Source organism: Drosophila mauritiana, chromosome 2R, assembly GCF_004382145.1.
Source record: "Drosophila mauritiana strain mau12 chromosome 2R, ASM438214v1, whole genome shotgun sequence".
In the NCBI taxonomy this organism is placed as follows: Eukaryota; Metazoa; Arthropoda; class Insecta; order Diptera; family Drosophilidae; genus Drosophila; species Drosophila mauritiana.
This window is the reverse complement of record NC_046668.1, coordinates 14,527,328-14,547,153: the sequence shown is the minus strand read 5'-3', so window position 1 is coordinate 14,547,153 and position 19,826 is coordinate 14,527,328. Positions and strand designations below refer to the sequence as shown.

The window sequence follows — 19,826 nt, the reverse complement described above, 5'->3', positions numbered from 1 at the left end:
ACGTATTGGAATAATGCATAATTTTATTAAATATTTTGACTTTGTTTCATTTTGTATTCTTTCAAATTTTGTCAAGGCCAATCATAAGGCAAACTAATTTCAAATTCAAACAGAAAATTAATCAAAACTAATTTCAAATTCAAACAGAAAATTAATCAAAGCAAAAGGTAACTGCAAAGTATTCTTCCAAGGTACACTCCCACTCATTTGGAGCTGTCATAGCCGATTTACTGGCAACCATTCGATATCGACTACAATTAAAGTCTAAGTGATATATACAGTGGTGAATGTATTACGTCTAAAACTCGGGCAATCAAAATAATAAATAATATCACAAGCGAAAGAAAATTATAAATATACATATACGATAATTAAATATTATGCATTACAAGTTAATGATAATCGATTCTAACGATTAATTTCATAAATTACGAAGACACTGGTATGTTTCTCTAGCTGTCCTATTTCCATAGCAAAGGCATCAATAAGGCCGCCTACCCTATGGTCGTGGCCAGTCCAAAAGTCTGGGCCACCATCTACGAATTATAATTACGAGTTAAACAGTCTTTGTGTTCGTTTTGGGGGCGGACTGCGGTTGGGGTTACGGTGCAGCCTCCAGTTTTTGGTATATGATCCTGATATCATCATGCTCATTTGGTTAAGCTTCCGCTCAAATGTCCACTGTTGTCCACTTTTGGATGGAGTTGTAGTTGCTGCCGCTGTCACCCGCGCTGCATTTGCGGAGCAGCGCCTTGGGCACCATTTTGTTGACCCCACCTTCATCGCCACCCCCGCCACCGTCGTAGTTGTGATTGTTGTTCTGCAGAAAGTGCTCCTGCTCGGCTGCAGCATGATTCACCTCGTACAGCTCTATGTACTGTAGGTCGTTTTCTCCATCCACCTCCACCTCCTCCTGCTCGTCGTCGGTGTGATGCTTATGACTGGGCATGGCCACCGCAAAGTCCTCCAGACTGCGTTTCACAGCCGAATCCGAACCGGTGCCCGAGTCCTTGCTGGACAAATGATCCTGCTGGGTCTCCGCGACCGTCTGAAGCAGATAGCTTAGGGTCAGTCCCTGCTCCAGGCAGCGCTGTTCGTAGGAGGGCGTTGTCGTCACGATGAGGCGACTGTGGTTCGCCTCGCCATTGTCCAAGTCCGCAGGGCTTCGTGGGCGTAACTGCGTTTGCTGCTGCGTGGGAAGTCCGTCTAGGACCAGCTGCGATTGGTGTGGTCTAAGCTGCGTACGATTAAGCGTAGTCAGCTGCGTCTGATCCTTGTCGAGAGTAGAATGTAGACTAGCGTGCGTACGAGCCGCCAGCCTCTCGGCAGCCAGGCTCATGCGTAGTTTCTTTTTCTGATAGCGCAGAGTGCACCAAATGATGCAGCAGTCCACCACCACACAGATGACGGTTACTGTGATTATGCCCATCAGCAAGACGTCCCAGTTAAGGTTCTCCTTGACCACTACCAGCTCCGACTGCAGCGTAAACGTTCGCGAGTTGTCCGTTATCTCACAGCGAAAGTGTCCAGCATCGTTGGACTGAGCATTCAGGATCACAAGCAGTTCCTTGTTGTTGGAAAAATAGTAACGATCGCCGTCCGGAGCTGTTGGCGAAATGTGTATCGGTTTGTTCTCCTTAAACCACTCGCGGTGCGGATGTTCTAGCTCAAAATCAGCATTGGCCGTTTCGCTAAGACACTGCAATACACATGTGCGGCCCACAACCACCTCCTGGTGCACCAAGGGAATGCTAGGCTGCGGTTTGTCTGCATTAAAAAGAAGAAACATTAGTGAAGAACGAAGTAAAAGGCTTAAAGGAACCTACCATTTACCACCAGCGTTGCATTGACCTTAATCTCGCCCGCAGCACTTAACGCTGTGCACGTGTAAATTCCAGAATCGCTGGGCTTAGCGTTGGTTATCAAAAACGCGTTCTCCTCGCGGATCACTTGCAGCCGACGCTCGGTTGCCGCTGGAAACTCACTGCCGCCGAACTTTTGCAGCGCTATTTCAGGTGTGGGATCGCCGCTCGCCGAGCAGACCAATCGAGCCATTTCGCCAGCGTCCAACGTTAGATTCGACGGCACTTGCAAAAAGGTGGGATGAACTGGGGATGTAAAGATAGTTATTAATATAAATATATATGGCAAAGGCGATGTGTGTGCGTACTTCCTATAGATATCTTAAACTTCTGTGCATAGGTGGTTCCAAAGGCATTCGATACCACGCACTGATAGCGTCCAGCGCTTTCATAGGTCACATTCGTGAGACGCAGATAGCCATAGATGGAGGTCTGATTGGTGCTCAGATCATGGCGGATCTGCGTTTCCGTGCTAGAACCGTCGTGCACAGCCGGTCGCTCCTGGACATGCTGATTGTCGTGGCGCCATTTGATCTTCAGCTCATCGGCGGCGGCCAGTGAGGCCGCTGTCGGAGAACTGGCAATGCATTCTAGAGTGATGTTAGCTCCATTCACGGCCAGCATGTCGTCCGGTTCTTGTTCCACTCTCGGTTTCGGGGAGTCCACTAGAGGAGATAAATAACAGCGTTAGTAATCCAAACATTAAACATTATAATTTCACACTTACCGCACACCAACTCCGAACTGCTCAGTGACTTTAGATGCCGATCTAGTAGATGCTCCGGATAGCCACACACCGCGTGCTCGGCCTGCTGGGGAAAACGATTCTTCAGCCACTGTTGGAACCAGATCAAATCGCAGTCGCAGATGAAGTTCAGCGATTTAAAAACCAATTTATTTAGGCGAAGCATGTGCTCAAAAGCATTGACCTGAATGCTGGCCAGGGCATTGGAACCGAGATTGAGTATCTCCAGGTTGTTGAGACCACTCATCGCCTTAGTGCTGATCTGCTTTAGGTTATTGCCATGCAAGTCCAGGCGTCGCAATTTTCGGAGCGCTTTGAACGGAGCCGCCGCACTCTGATCCTCGATGATCCAGGACAGACGATTGCGCCGCAGGTTCAACTCCTCAAGATTCTTCACACAATCAAAGGTGTTTTCCTGCAGATATTGCAATCGGTTGTGCGCTAGATTGAGCGTTTTCAGGCGATGTAGGCAGTCCAAATGCTGTGGCTTGAACTCGTTGATTGCATTGTTCGACAGATCCAGCACTTCCAGCGACTGAGTGAACTCCCAAGTGTCAACCTCAATGCGTGAAATGGCATTAAACGACAGGTTGAGGTGGCGCAACTTTGTCAGATTGAAGAGACCCTGGCGTGAAAGGGAACTGATCTGGTTCATGGCCAGATCAATGGTCTCGATTTTATGCATCACATAGAAGACGCCGTCCTGCAGCGCTCGGATTTTGTTGGACTTCAGTTGAAGATTTTTCATCGACTCCAGGCCACGGAACGTGGACCAGTTGATCTCCAGTTGGTTAAAGTTGAGAGCTCTGTGGTAAAGTGAAATATAAACATTGTAAGTCGTGTTCCATATGCAGTATTTTAATAACTTACAGCTTTTTCAGTTGGTTCAGATTTTTGAACACCCTTATGGGCAGAGTGCTTAGGCGATTATTACTCAGCTCCAGGTCTGTTAGGTTGTTTAGAGTCGCAAACGAGTGCTCATTCACATTGGTTATCTCGTTAAAACTGAGTATTCTGTGGGCAAAAGGAGAATGCGACGTTAATATTTGCCTAAATCAAGGAACATTCAGGCGACTCACAAGTGAACAAGGTTATTTGACTTCGGAAAAGAGTTAAGCTCGATGGTGTGCAGCTGATTCCTGGACAGATCCAGCGTTCTCAGCAGTGGCAAAGCTGCCAGCGCCTCGCTGGAGATGCTGGTAATATGGTTGTTGGCCAATACCAGGTGCTTCAGACCGCTGAGGCCCACGAATTTCGGGATTACCTCCAATAAATTTCGTTTTAATGAACTAATATAGATGTAAAATATAATTAGTTTATAGTATTTATCTGGATAAGCTTCTGCTTCACTTACACTTTTGTCAAATTCAACAGATTACGTATCTCCAGGACGCTGGTGTCGTTCAGTTTGTTGTTAGCCAGATGCCTGCGAAAGAGATAAAAGTTAATTTACGCCATTTGTAAAATCCTTGGCTAGCTCAATGCACCTCAATTATGTCGCAATTATCGATGCAAAGCTACTGATAAAAACCGAGCGACGTTTGCATAATTTTGCCATGCATTAAATTGATTAAAAGCGCAACGATAAAATCGCAACCCCAAAAAAAAAAAATTAATGCTAAAATTGAGGCCAAATGTCGATGTAGAGGGTTGTGCCACTCTGTAATTTATATTCGCAGAGAATATCTGATGGGGGTGGCTCGCCATTTCATCCCCCAGGAATTTATGGATTTAAATAATGTCGAATGTTTCAAACTCCACCAATTTTTTCTGAAGTTGGAAGTTTTTGAAGAAGAGAAACCACAATGACCTTAAGTTAATGGGAAGCTGATCAAATAGTTTTTCCATTCAAAAGTTGTTTTGAAGCTCTGCCTTAAATTTCCTCCTCTATTTCTACGTATATACTTACAAAGTTTGCACGTAGCTGGGCAAGACGGGCACCCGTTCCAGATGCAGCTTATCGCAGTCGAAGAGAACATTGAGGCACTTGCAGTCCTTGGGGCAGTCGATGTTGTACTTATTACTGGCCTTGGCCGCCGCCGCAGCAGCCTCCAGTGCTTTCTGGGCATGCTCGTACTGTCCACCATCGTCGGCCACGAAGCCGTTTGTCTCCAACGAGCCGGATTGTATGGAAATGCCGGAGGAGGAGGAGGATCCCTGAACGCCAGCCGGTGGATGTGAGGCAGACAGCGGGTAGTGCAATGCAGCCATATCCTCCTCGTCCACATCCGCATCCGAGTAATCCTCGCTGAGGGCCATGAAGTGCTGCCTGGCGCTGGTGTAGCCTTTGTTGCCGCCACTCGATCCTGGGCCCGACGATCCACCTCCATTCCTGGTCAGCATGGCGAAGAGCTGCTGTTGCGGCAACTGTTGATTGTAGGAGGCGCCACCGGATTTGAGCAGCGCACTCAGGGGGGATCCCCCAGTGGAACCGGATCCTCCAACTCCACCGGCATTCGATGATGACGGCGACTGGGCGGCGCTTTGACAAATTGTGGCCGCTGTTATCAGCAGCATGTACGTAATTAGCAGCAATTTATTGATTTTATTGAAATCATTGGTTGTAGAATAATTGCAATTATCATTACTGCGACTTTCAGATGCCGCATTGTTTTTGCTGCTGCTGCTGTTGTTGTTGTTGTTGCGCCGCCGACGCCGACTCCACGACATTAAATATTTGCCATTGCCACTCGTTTTGATGTCGCAGATTCGATAATTAGTAATGACCATAGGGCTATCATCATTTGACTCCCTCGGCGGCTGTCGGCCTTTTATGGCTGAAACGTGCATTTTGCGACTTTTGTTAAATTCGTTGAGTTTCAAGCGGCGGTAAGAAAGCGCCGTTATTTCCAGTGAACATCACTCGCCCTCGGCCAGTGTTGGAAAGTCCCTTTCGCCAGCCAAGCATTCTGGTATTCCTTGCATAGTTCCTTTGAAATGAATGGGAATGAAATAGAAGATCAGATTTGGGTTTATACTTTCTCTACAAATACTCTACAAATATTTGAAAAAAATAGACTCATAAAGTTTACATTTTGAAATGGAAATGAAATGGAAATAATTCCAAATCTAAATCACACTAGTTTCTTAAATAGTTTTATAAATAAAAGAAATACATGAAAGAAAACCATTTAAAACATTTTATGCTTATATATACCGACTGTATATTTGCCCAATGCCTTTTAAATATATATAAATAATAATTGTGCAGAAAGTGCCAGTGTCTCTGGCCGAGCAGAGAATTTATACTCATTAAATTAAAATACGACCGGATGTTTTGTGCGAAAAGAAAAAAAACGCGCAGAGCCAACGATTTTATAATGAAAACAAAACAGCAACCGAGCACCGCGCACTGCCGTGGTTGCAAAAACAGCAAAACATATCATCTCATCATCATTTCTGTGGCGACGACCACGAGCACGAGTGTCTACTGCCAGACGGAGGCCCCCGGAGGCATTCGGAATGCAGAATTCAAAAACTCAGACGTAATGTCTTCATCTTGCTCCAGAATTGTGCAGCGTGCGCTGGATTTATTTACTTTGAATACATAAATGCGGAGGGCGTTGCGCTGGGACCAAAAAGCTCGCCAAATTCGGTGACAGTACGGCGGAGAGATAAAGTACGTTTGTATGCTGCGCAGTTTGTGGTCGCTGCTATCACCTTTTTGGTGGCCCCCGGATGCGAGCAGAAATGATGCTGGAGCACTTTCCCACCAGGGCATATAGACCCATATAGACACACACACCACCCACAGAAAAAGGACAGCTGGAAACGAATTAAAGAAAATAGTCGGCAATTACCGCAGTTGAGCAGAGCTGGCATACAATGCCTTACCATATAGTATGCTACATATATAGACAGGCTACTAAAAATGGTGTGGTACGAACACAGCTACAGATACAGATACATTTAGACACTCGCGTAGAAATGCCCAGACAACCAAATTTAGTAACACACCAGCGGAGGCAACAAAAAAAGAAACCAAACAAAACGAGCAGAAACAACCGCTTACTTTGGTCTCAAGATTTTCTTCAAAGACTTTTCTCCACATTTCTCACAGCTCCATGCCTATATATAGTTATATATATGTATATATAGCTACATGCTAGCTGGCCAGGGAAAACCTCAAGTGTCCGAAGTGAAGAGGCTTTGATTAGTAGTTCTCTCGAAGACTTGGCCCCGATTCCGTGAAGGAGTTCCTCCTATCTTTCTATCTGTATCTCCAAAGATTGTCGCACGTTTCCCGCTCTACATTTAGTGGGGTTTTTTTTATTTTTAATTTTTAGAGCCCTCTGCAATTATCTAATCAATAGGTTTGCACTGTCTTCAATCGCGGTATCTACAGAGGAAAATGTTTATATTTGTTGATATTTGTACAGATCGCTCGGGGCAAATACACATTTCTTGGTGCGGCTGCAAGTGCTTGCTTGGTTTTATTTGAGGTGGTAAAAACTGGAGCTAATCAAAGGGTTTACCTTGGGATTGAGGAAATTGGCCTTATTAACTATGTACATATTAGCTGGCATAGGTTGGTTCCAAGGGTAAAAATGATTACACAGATAGGAAACTTAACTATTGCATACTTCACATTGCTTTTTTCCAAATCAGATACATTTAGGTTGCAAAGATCATCATTTGGCATTAACTAGGCTATTTTGTAATAAACTGTATCCAAAGTAAGCTGCCAAATGTGGCAGTTCAAGCGGGCTTATGGCCATCGATCATCATCCGAACAATACGTCCGTTTTCGCACCTATCGATCAGCAGCACTTTGATGAAGGCCGAACCCGAACATCCTAAGCATGATGCGGGCCATTAAATCACTATCTTTGGGGGCTATCTAGCGATCTGCTGGATCAATTTTCACACACCAATCAGCAGAGAGCGCTAATTTCCTCTGCCCACCGATGTGTGCCACCATTTTGAATCGATTTGCATGCATAATCATTGGCTAATTCGCATATTGATAAGCCGCAGAGTTCTGTTTACACCGAAAAAGGTTAAAGTCGGGGGATTTGAGGGAAAAACCCACACCATCTGATTTTTTTTTTTTTTTTTTTTTTTTTTTTTTTTTTTTTTTTGGGAAGGGAAGTGGGCTTTCACTCTGAACTCATTTTCGGACAGCTTACAGACAACAACAATATTTATGACCAAATGCAGATTTCCTACACCGTTTCTTGTTTAATTTTTCAGTCTTCAGTCGGTTTTATGTTTTCTGCTTTTATTTTTTTTTTTTTGTCAATCGCCCGCTGTCAACTCCCTCACAATTTATTAGATAACGTTCGAATTCGGACCCGGGTATTGTCTTCTTATAAAAACGACAAAATGTCCACGTTGTCGCCTGTCCGCTGGCGATGATGATATGATAATACACACCCATTGATATATGTACACAATGCTCCCAGTTGGAACTGTGTGGATGGATCCACACATATGTTTATGCTACACGCATGTGCCACACATATCCCAAACACAACGCAGTCATGATCAACGTGTGTATCTTGCGATGATCATTAGGAACGACATCGGCAATCAGTTTTCGTTGTTTATATAATTATCGTATCTGTGCAGTCGGGTATAGCACACACACAGTATCTACGTCTTTATTAGCATTTTACTTCACTAAATGCCTGGGCTGCATTTTTATTTGGCTTAGTTTTTAGTGGCTTTTCGCTCAGCCGTCGTCGATACGGATTTTAGCATTTAAATTGGTAATTTTGTCTTGGCCTTTTTTTTTTCACTCATGACTTGTTGTTGTCGCCCACAGCTTTTTGTCATGATTTGTTTTCGGTTTTCGATTTTCGGCTCTCTGCTTTTTATTTTTATTTTTTATTTTTCTTTGCGAAAGCATTTTGGTTCGCCCAAATGATTTTGTCTGCCGTGTACTTTGTTTTTCTATCTGATGTTTATTACTTTTGCCAAACGAATAAAAATATACCATACACAATATCATTGTGAATAAGCTGACTGTTGCATTTGTTCAAGTGTTTTTTTTATCTTCTCGCTGTCGTTGGCGTGTGTATAAAAAAGTCAGGGAAAAAAAAAAAAATGAAAAGAAAATAACAGAGTCAAAAAGCAAAAGGAGAATAAACCAAAACGCTACCAGTGGGCGGTCGGAAAATTGAGGTGAAAAATGGGAGTGGGGGCGGAGGTGGCGGTGTGGCAAGCAGTGGGTGGGGTGGGGTGAGGTGGGGTCGTCGAGCAGCTGCAACTCAAGCGATGCGATGCTGCCAAAACCCACGGCACAGTGGAACAAGCACGTTGGTTATTGAGCACATATTGCGGATGGCCAGTATAAAACCATAATAAAAAGACAACTGTAAAACTAGATTTAATATAAAAAGATATAGTAGATATGTAGTCCTAACACTGGTTATTTTACATAAATGCAAATAAACTAACAACATAATTTCGTTATTCTCTTCAAGCTATTATAAATTTAAAACATAATAATAACTAATTTCATATAAATTACCTCTACTTAATCGTTCATAAATTCAATTCACGTTACTTTATAAGTTTAAAAGAAACTTGACTATTTTGCCCCACTGTGACCGTTAGCAAGACAAAGCCAAATGCAGAAGCAAGAGCAAGACAAAACGTTGAAGCTGCACTTTGTCGCGTGTTTATTTGCGGTCTTTGCATTTGTATCTTTCTGCTAAGTTTTCTCTATCGTCGCTGCCGCTGCCTCTGTTTACAGCGCTGCTGCAGCGCTGCCTCCGCTGTGGTGATGTGTGCAATATGCATGTGCGTGGGCAGAGAACGGAAATCGAATGCAGTCGCCGTCGACGTCGCTGCCCGTTTGTCGTAATGTGTTACGTCAAAGCGACCGCGCACCACTATAAATACGTATACTGTAAATGTGATTGTGTACGTGTAGCGCTAAAAGGTAAAAACGTCGCGCTGTCTGCGGCAACTAATTAGGTAACGTGCCAGCAGCCAACTAGAAACAAGAACAACAACCACATCGGGCAGAACTCATGATAACAGTGGGCAGCGACGCAAATAGCAACATAAATTTCGCACACTACGTTAACGCACACACACACACACACACGCTCGCAAGCTCGAATAAAAATCCAATAAGAAACAAAATTGCCAGGCTGTCTGGCAGCCCAGGTCCGTTGCTCTTGTTGTTGTTTTTGCCTCTCTTCTGCTTTTTCCCTCTTTTTTTTTTTTTTTGTTCAAAAATAAATTTAATTTTGTAGCCATTAATTTTCCACTCTAGATACGAGAGACGTCGTTCGTATTATTTCAGCCTCTCCGCTTGGGTCCGCTAATTAAATAACTTAAAAAAATAGAGTTTATAATTGCGCGCTTTGTTCATTTTACAGGCCAACTTTTCTGCTGTTAATCCGACCAAAATGAGCCGAGTTGCCAGAGTTAACTCGACCGCAAATCGGTAGTCACTTGAACTTTCGTTCTGGCGGAAAATCACTTGAATTAAGTAATTAAAATAAAATGGAAACAAGCATTTATTATGAGTGAGCAAATGAATATAATATAATTAATATAATGATATATTCTACGTGGCTTAGGAACACAATGAAATCTCGTAACATTTAAAATTTTGATACTACATCTATTCGTTTTTAATAAAATGCTTATCAATTTCTCGGATATTTCCTTTGATATCAACTATAATCTTTAAGTTCAATAGCGTTTTTTACTGGGCAAACAGACCAAGAACTCACTCCATAAGTTTGTTGACTTGCGTATTTACACATTTCACATTTTCAAGTTCAATTTTGCGCAATTAGTAAACATTTATTGTTATTATTATTATTTTCTTCGGCTCCGAACCGTTTCTTCATATGTGTATAACACAAATGTCAGTGCTTTTCTCGGTGTGTGTGCATAATAAATTAACGTATTTTTTATCGCTTCAATGATAAACCGTTTTGCTTGATTGGTCTAAGGCGCATAAATAAAGAGTAAATAAAGCGCAACAACTGCTTGTTGTGTTGTTGTTGTTGCTCCATTGTTGTTCATGTTCTTTGATAAGCGCGAGGCGTGTGATATCAGTGATATCATATGCCAAATATCGTATCCTAGCCGTATCTACCTTATTTTGGGTGTGGTGGCCAGCAGTCAGGTGAATTTGCGTTTTCCTTTAAGCTCAGCTGGTCATGAAAATAAACTTAAATGCTTACTCCATGGAAATAGTTTGTATCTTCATCTTTTAGCTTTTATCTTCGTTTCGAAATTGCTTAGCCAACATTTGAAAAGCAAAGATAGTATTTAGGATACAACTCAGTAGCTATTTAAATCAGCTTCACAACCACAAACAGACTAGGGCTCATAATATACTTCAGTCCGTTGATACACAAATCACACAACAAAGTAAAAAACAATTAATTTATAACAAAAACTTTGTAAACAAATGTGTAAGCAGCAGAATTGTCTTTAGAAGAGCTGAGGTAAGTCTACAGTAGAATTGCTCGATTGCTGCACTTCGAATATAGATGAAGACCTCTCCTCCAAATATTTCAGTTCTTTCAAGAAGTCAAATACACCACACAAATGAATCTAAGGAAGTATAACTAACCAAACTCTATATATAATAAGAGTCGCACTTTAAATTGTGATAAATTGAGACCAGAAAATCAGTACTTGAATTGCGTTGATGTTAGTGGCAAGCTTTATAGCCTATACAATCTTTGTGATGACATTGAAGCTGGGAACTCGCTAAAAAAGAATCAGTCCAAACGAAATAAGCGTCTTAGAATTAAACCTCTTCGATCGAAAAGGGATACAAAAATATCGAACCTGATAAATCCGAATATATTTGCACGCAAATCGCGAAGGCAATCAGCTAAGAAAACTTCTGATAAGGGGCCAGTGAGTTGTGACGTAGATATGGAACCTCCACTAGGTGTGCCCATTACAGATCCAATGGAAAGGATCAGCGAAGCCGAGCCTAGTCTGGAAACTGAGGAACCACGACGACCGCGCGGAAGGCCCAAAAAGGTTGTGAAATCCTCTAGTCCTACTGCTTTAGACCATGGCAAGGAGAATTCTGTGGAAATAGATGATGAGCAGATGGATCTCTCAAGGATATTAAAGAAAGTAAAGCACAAGGTCAGCAAATATTTTGAGGACATGGAAATGGCTGCTGGTTTACAGAAGCACAAGAAAAAGTCGCAGCAACACGGCTATCGCCGAAAATTAGGATTAGCTAAGCAGCGTCAACCAGGACGAATAAAAAAGGATTCGAGTAAATGCAGTACTGATTGCTCAACAACACTGGTATTACGTCGAAGTGCGGGGATTTCAGCAGCAAAACTAAAAAAGGAGCTGCAGCTATTGGAAAGAAACTTGCAGAAGGATAAGAAGAAAAAGAATTCCAGAATGGCAGTAGATTGGAAACAATTAGATAGGCCAGAAAAGGTCAAAGAACCACCCATTGTATTACGACGCAGTGCCCGGATTCAAGCAGCCAAACTCAAGAAAGAGGCATTGGAGGAGGCCAATTTGAGAGAAAGCAAACTGGAGAAACCCAGTACTAGAAAGGTATCATCGAAACCTAGAATCAATCAACTAGTAGTGTGTCGTTCATGTTCTAATTGCAACTCGATTACCTATCCTATGCCGCAGTATTTGAACACCATCTTTGTGTGCGCCGATATAAACGGGCGGCTCTATAAACTAAATTAAATTTATTGATGATATTGAAAATGGGCACTGATACTCGAAGGAAACATAAGAAAGTAGAAGCAACAACTTTTCGGTGAGGATCTAAACAATTTGGTTCATATAATACAAAATTTTCGTGAGCAAAATGCATCTTCTTATCTTTGAGATTTTTATATGTGTCCATATTGGTTATTTATAATATAAATTCATAAGTAGAACAAGAAATCGAGTTTTTGTATGTTTTTTCCGGTACTTTGCCCGTTTTGGGTGGCGCTAATCTTATCCTGCACCAGCTGATTTCCCAGAAAAACCCTTGCAAAGTGTGTTCGGCGGTGATATCACGCCTGAGTACGAGTGACAGACTTGCACCGTTTTTACACAAACAGTCAGGCCTTCCGAAATGCGCGGTTATCAGGCAGATGATAAACAAATCGCCCCCTGATATCGCGCTTTTTTACGCTTTATGGTGTTTGTCAAACTGGGAAGGCCTCGTCGCCCAAGCGGAGTACACCTTGATATCGCCAGCTAGTGTAGGAGACATTGGAAGACTGACGTCCAAAGCTGGATCGCTCACCTTGAACCAAAACGACGACTTGTAATCCCCGCGACTTAAGCTGCTCGTATATTCGAGTATCTGTATCTGTATCTGTGCATCAGATAAAAGCAAAAAAGCCGCAGGAGAGCTCAAGCAGCGCGTTCAAAATTAATCTGCGGCGGCAATAATTTCCGATTTTTTGTGCTCTCATGAAAATCCCAAGCATGTCAAATTGTATTCCATTCGAGATGCAAAATAAAGAAAAAGTATAAGAAAATAAAAAAACTAAAGCTGGCGCGAAAGAAAGAAAAATGCTCACATTGAGCCGACTGTCAAGGGATCTTAACGCAGCGAAGGAAAAAGTAAAGAACCGATCCTGCTTATGCGGTCTTATGTTGGTATCGACTATCTGATGACCTGCACAGAACATACTTACAGATACAGTTTAGGATCTTATACTAAGCTGTGTGTAGTTTGTAGTTTATGTGCTCAGTAGCTCATAATACTTTACTTTGCTGTATACGCCTCCCTTTGTTTTTAAATAATATTTAGATGAAGCTATCGCATACCCTCGTTTTCTTCAAGTACCTGGTATGAAGTTTCAAAAACTTTGAAGCTGTCAGTCGCTGTGGTCCCAGAATCGCGGCCCACGAAATACAAAAGGCCAGTCAGCTTCGGATCGGGCCAAGTGAGAAAACCAAGCGCGACACCAACACCAAAAACCGGCTGTGGGAAGAATATCCCCCCATCCCCATTCCCCACCATCACATATCGCGCGCTCGCTCTGCCGCCTTCGGCCATCTCGCTCGCACACTATACAGTGCATTGGGGGCCGCCATTGGGAATTGAATTGGATTTGCAGTCAACGTTGAAATTTCAGTTTGGCTGCCCCTTGCCTTCTTCTCGAAGGTGTGAAGAAAAAATAAAAACACAAAAGGCAAAATAACAACAGCAACAACAGCAACAAAAAAAAGCGGCCCAGGCACAGCACGAAATTCTGAAAAACTCCAGGAACCAAAAGCCAAAACGAAATCAACTCAAGATCTGCAGGCAGCTACGGAGCAGAAAAACTGAGAACAGAAAACTGGATTGGGCCTCGTTTTCCAAAGACGGAGCAACAACTGCACAACTGGGCTGAAAGAGGAAGGGATTCTGGGATTTCACTTGCATTGTTACTGGATATGATCGGTCAAATATACGTATATATATATATATATATATACACATGTGTAGGGACTCTATTCCAATGTGTGCGTGTTAGAACGGAGCATCTGTTTCTCGCAAAGAAGGGTCTTTTGATTGGGATTCGCTTCGGGTTTTTCCTCTCAATTCTTTCGAGCGGATTGGGTTGCCCTCTTTTTCTGGAGTTTCTGCCACTTTGGGAATTACAAATTCAGTGTTAGAAGGGTGTGTGTGTGTGTGTTTGAGTGTGGGAAAGGTGAAAAGTACTTGGCATAAATAGTAATAATAGGATAATAGACCATGAGCTTGACTCTTTGGAAATGTCCTTTAATCCCTGCCATTGTGCATTCATAAAATCGAAATGCATCGTATAACAATAAACTATTCAACGGTGCAGTTTGTTTTTAATGAATGAGAGTTACTGAATAAGCGGTGACACAAAGGATAAGATTTTCATAAAATAAGTAAATAAATTAGAGAATACAACATCTTTTATATTCAATAACTTTGAGTTTTAATGCTATAGAGATAGAGTGAACTTGTTTAAATGGATATTTCCCATACCGATCTTATCTTTGGGATCTCTTCAATGACATCCCTTTTGAATCAAAACTATGTCTCATTAGCATATTAGCCGAAAAACCCTTAACCCAAAATTGACTTTGACATGTTTGGTACATGGTTCCTAAGCTATGATCCAAGTTGGTTCGAAAACCGAAGACACATATCCCTAATTCAAGTTACAGCTGTGTAGGTTGCACACTCAACCGCACAGACATGTAGATAGTGCCAGCATAGATCGTTGCAGTGACAAAGATACGCCGCACGTAGCTACAAGATATACATATGTATGTACGTACGTACGTACACATAATTCCGAGCAGCAGAACTATTCAACTTCGAACCGAATCTGATTTCTGAAACTGATTGTGTGTATGCGTTGCCTTCGTTGCTGTTGTTTCTGTTGTTGTTGTGGCCCTTTCTGTGGTGTTCGGGACGTCAGTTAAACGAAAGCCGACAAGAAGGTAGACCCACGAGGAATCCTCCGCACGCCACACCATATGTACACTGGGGAAAAATCCCTACGTAGTACATGTATATGCTGATCATGTTTAGTATTGTTTCTCCATCTAAATGCATCATTTCTTGCTTCAATTGCTCTTTGCATACCAAATATCATAACTATTAGACTAATTTCTTTCTTTATAATGTAAATGAAAGTTAGTCTGCCTTTTCTGGTAATTAAAGCTATAAGATAGATGCAATAGCTCTTTCCATACCAAATTTCATATCTATCAAATCAGTCACTAAGTTGCATACAATGCCAAGAAGATGGATCTCATCTCTCGATCGGTGTGTTTTTCTCTCTGTACGGCATGGTGCATGCCCCACACTCCTGCCACACACTTTAAGCCGCCTGCTTGAACGTCGGCTTAAATTGGTTTTTATTGTTGTTGCACATGATGTCCATTGTTGGTGGTGTTGGCCCTCGTAGCTTCGTTTTGACCATATTTCTTGTCCGTGCTCCGCTTGCCGTTTTACCTTTCTTTGAAGTCGCATTTAATTCTTTGAGTTTCTTATTCTGTTTAGTTTTTTTTCTGTTTTTTTGTTTCGTTTATTTCTTATTTTTTTTTTCATGCCAGACCTTTGAGGATTGAAGACGACGACGACGACGTTGGGTTGTCTGGTCGAGGTGTGAAGAAAAGAATTTTTCTGCGCAATAATCTTGATGCCTTTTTAAGATTTGTTGCTGCCGTGGAGCTGCGCTCCTCTCCTTTTCGGAGGAGACATGGGGCATCCGAGGGGGGAGCTGGGAGAACTGCATACGTTATTCTGCTTGGGTTTCTTTTTTGGTGCGATTCGTTTCAGTTGAATAATGGTTTGGGTTTAAGGAAATTTACGCCATAAAATGCTGAAATAATTGGATACACTCGCACAGCCCCGGCATCTCCGATCTCGCACCACACTTCGAGTGCATTTCAAATTGCTAATGATGAGGAGCCGGGCAATGGCCATAGCTTGCCTCCATCATTGCGAGATGCTTTCGTGAGACAAGCGACATGCCATGGTCAAGTCTTTGGCCAGTTCCCCAGGGCCAGCGCACCACCATCAGCCCATCATCCATCCAGACCATCCAACCCAGGCAGATCCAGAGCCAACCCAGGAACCCCATTCACTCCATGCGACCCAGCGGAGCATTAAATGCATTTATTTATGAGACCACCTGATGCAATCTACGACTGAAATTGCACAGCTCATATGCATATGATGCGAAGGTGATACTGAATTTAGCTAGAATTCACACCTCGCTTTGACCAGGCGGTTGCATAATAATATATTATGCTCAGGTACGGAATCTAAGCTCCTACCTCTTCTGCTACTTGCAACTTGTGTGCTGCAATGCAATAAATCTTCAAAAGAAGTTTTGAAAAAGCTGACAGATTCTTAGAAAATCTAAAAAATTGGTTTGAATTTTAAAGGATATTTATAGCTTAATGTGAGCATTTATATATTTAAACATTTGCCAACTAAAAACTGCACGTTTAGCATGCCTCATTCTCTATTAAATACAATATGCAAAGTAGAATCTGAAGAACCATTAGTGCAAAAATGATGGGGAGAACCGCCTTATGACCAAATAATCTCGATATTTCCCTTTTCCAGGGGCCATGGAACCCAAAATGCAGAGTTGGGGAAATTCCTGCTGCTTGGACTTGCTTATCGGGCCAAGTAAAATCTTACAAATACAAATTGCATCGACGCCTTGCCGTCCGATGGGGCTTTTGTGTACCTAATCGCTTTGCCCGCTCCGCCTCCTCCTCCTCCTACCCCCATCCCCCCTTCTCCATCAGATTTTAGACGGCCCTTGTAACAGAAAGAGCAGTCAGATGCAACAACACGAACTAGTTGCACTAATCATAAAATCCCCCATCAATGTTAAAATGTATAAATGCAAAAATGGAAACGGCACGAACAGCCATCTGAGGAGCTCACGAATGTGGGCACAGAAACAGAACCTCATAACTAAATTGCATTAAGTGTAATTATAACTAATTAGAAAACGGCAGAAAGCGGAATCTATATAAAAAAAAAAAACAAGAGAGAATGCTATAGTCGAGTTTCCCGACTATCAGATACCCGTTACCGTCAAACGGACATGTCCAGATCGACTCGGCTATTGATCCTGATCAATAATGTATATACTTTATATATATACACGAATATAGACTAAAACGCTTCCTTCTGCCTGTTACATACTTTCCAACGAATCTAGTATACCCTTTTATTCTACAAGTAATGGGTATAATAACTCAATAGCCAACCAACTGGGCGTAGAATAACTGGCACAGCGCTAAAACAATAAGGAAAGAATGTTCAAAAAACATTTTTTTATTTGTTTTTAGAAATTGCCACTGGAAAGTTATTAGAAGCAGTGGAAATGATTATTCCACGATTATTTCCAGCGAAAAACAAACGTACACGAATGCGAATGCCATTAAAATCAATCTGCGAACTTTTTGTGTTATTGAGGAAATGTCAGTTGACTCAGCATGTGAATCGCTTGTGGATAATAATGCAATAAAAACATTGAGCATATCCGCTAGATATTAATTATATTATATTTTCGCAGAATTGTAGAACCATAGAAACAGAGCACAAGTAAATAATATAGTATATAATATAGAAAGCTTAGGTAACTTTAATTGAACCTTTTCGGGACTGGAAGTAGACAAAGATCACATCACATCGTTTCCTCAACGTGTTCTTGATCAATTCCACAGTGTTTTTCTCATGTTTTCAAATTGATTGATGGAATTTAGCTGCCCATTTCCAGTCTTAAATTGTCCGGGCTCTTTTATTGCGATCTCTGTGGCTTTTTAGGCGCGTGTTCTGGCCTGCCAGCCATTTACTCTATTCAACGTATTCAGCATTTACCTCCGACCCCAATCTGCGCCACAAATCTGAATGTGAGATACCGCAGATTAGCGATCGAGGGGGGGCGAACTGGGTGGAGGGGTGTGGGCACAATGAACTCGGGGGATCCAGCGAAATAAATCATTTAATATAGCGCGCCATTTATCATCTAACATGGCCATACCCGGTATATCATTCATCTTTTGCTTAGACCCCGCTGGGTGCCTCGGGAGTTCAGAATAGAACTACGGATATACATGGAGTCCAAACGGTGTGACCCCAACGTTTTCTGGAGCCTATTTCTGGATACTTGAAACATTGGACTGGACTCTGCTTGAGTTCTTTTAATAACTTGTAAATTAGTTAAGATGAAAATTGTATGGAGAACTTAGTTATATGGTGTCTCTGTTTAACTTACTACATATGAGTATTTAAATATTTAAATAATAATATATAATAAACCTATTTAAGCTGCACTGCAACAAGTAAAATCAATTATATTATGGAATAATACCCATTATAACTATATAACTAAACAGGAATTAACAAAGTGAACGTAGAATTCTGCGAAACTCAATTGGTAACTTAATTAGGCGGCGGAATGCGGCATTTACTTACCTATTCAAAGTGACGGCGAACGGTGAACGGTGGGCGGGGGGTGTGGGCGTTTGTGTAAACAAGCGGGCGTGAGCGAAAGAGAGGGACAGCTAGCGAGAGAGACAGAACAGAGCCCTAATGTCTGCGGCGGCAAACTATTACGTACGTCGCGCATATACACACATTTGCGGCGATGTGCGAAGGAAATGTACAAATGTTTGGCTGTCTGTTTTGTTTGTCTATCTCTTGCGTCGATGATGTTGATGATGATTCCCGATTCCGATTCTGATTCCTATTGCTATTCCGAGAGTCCAAATCCAAATCTGAATCCCGCTTGTTGTTTATTCGTCACTTTAACACGTTCGATTCTAAACGGCGACGTCACTGCGCGCATACGCACACATGCACAGCTTATTTTTATTTGCCGCCCATGTATTGGTGTATTTTTCCTCAATTGCGGTGGCGGCAAGCTCACACACACGCATACACGTGCACGCACACCCGCGCACTCATTGACGAGAACAACAACAGTGGACGTAATGCGTGATTTTCGATGGCGTAGAGAGACGGAGGCGGGGGGGCCTATTTGTTGCTACTTTGTTTGCTGCCTCTCTCAGTTTTGTTCTAAAACCGCGATTTCTTCACTTATCAGGCGCATTAAACAAAGGCTCGTTGGCGTTTTAATCGTTGCCACAAGCATATGTATGTTTTTATTTTTTTTATTTTCGTTTTTTTGTTATTGCCGTGATTTTATGTTCACACACGCTATCTCCGTCGCTCGCACGCAAGAATTTCTGTGGATTTGAGCAGCGCACTTGCAATTGGCGCACGGAAACCGATTCGTATTGGCTTTGTGGCGGCGCACGCTTTGATCATTTACCAAAGTTATTTACCCCGATCTTGTTTTCAATTAATTGATTGCAGCAGCGACGCGCACGAACGAACTGCTTGCCGTGAAAATTGAACACAGAGTGACCGTGATTACAGAGTGGAGAAATACGTAGGTGCGGTGGAAACGTGCTAGAAATAACCACACAAAACGCACTAAATAATCACTACAAATTGAAACACTTACTTTAACTACATAGAACATAAATAATTGTATTTATATTATTAATGCAGTATTTATAGTCTTTAATTTATAAGTAATATTTAAGCCTTAAGCACTTTATATACAGTGCTGTAAAATACGCCCCTTTTGCCGGCATGTAATGTAACGGTTCTTTAATTACATTATGTTAATATACATTTTCGTTTCAAGATGCTGCGCTATCTCATCATAAAGTTGTTAACACACTACAGCGCAATAATTGTCAAATAAAGCTGTTTTTATGTAATAAGTTAAGCAAAATGA

General features: G+C 42.0%; 2 protein-coding genes across 2 annotated transcripts; one reads left to right on the top strand and one right to left on the bottom strand.

Moving 5' to 3' along the window:
* Positions 1–369: 369 nt before the first annotated feature.
* On the bottom strand, positions 370–19,439 carry LOC117138290 (leucine-rich repeats and immunoglobulin-like domains protein 1). Its single transcript, XM_033300270.1, has 9 exons — positions 18,494–19,439; positions 4,517–5,537; positions 3,962–4,033; positions 3,687–3,896; positions 3,478–3,621; positions 2,590–3,413; positions 2,171–2,527; positions 1,827–2,108; positions 370–1,767 (listed from the first exon to the last, which is right to left on the bottom strand). Exons 2-9 carry the CDS (start codon positions 5,395–5,397, stop codon positions 671–673), a joined length of 3,867 nt encoding a protein of 1,288 aa, XP_033156161.1. The 5' UTR covers positions 5,398–5,537; positions 18,494–19,439; the 3' UTR covers positions 370–670.
* LOC117138292 (eukaryotic translation initiation factor 5B) lies at positions 10,936–13,024 on the top strand. Its single transcript, XM_033300271.1, is given in 2 exon segments — positions 10,936–11,027; positions 11,073–13,024. A coding segment is annotated over 1 exon segment (1,134 nt). The 5' UTR covers positions 10,936–11,027; positions 11,073–11,130; the 3' UTR covers positions 12,265–13,024.
* Positions 19,440–19,826: the final 387 nt, after the last annotated feature.

Bases quoted from the DNA above. Each gene is read 5' to 3' on its own strand.
- LOC117138290 (XM_033300270.1), bottom strand. From the start codon at position 5,397: ATGCACGTTTCAGCCATAAAAGGCCGACAGCCGCCGAGGGAGTCAAAT. The intron at 2,528-2,589 runs GTAAGTGTGAAA...TATCTCCTCTAG, and splicing joins CAGTTCGGAGTTGGTGTGCG to TGGACTCCCCGAAACCGAGA. The intron at 1,768-1,826 runs GTAGGTTCCTTT...TTTTTAATGCAG, and splicing joins TGCAACGCTGGTGGTAAATG to ACAAACCGCAGCCTAGCATT.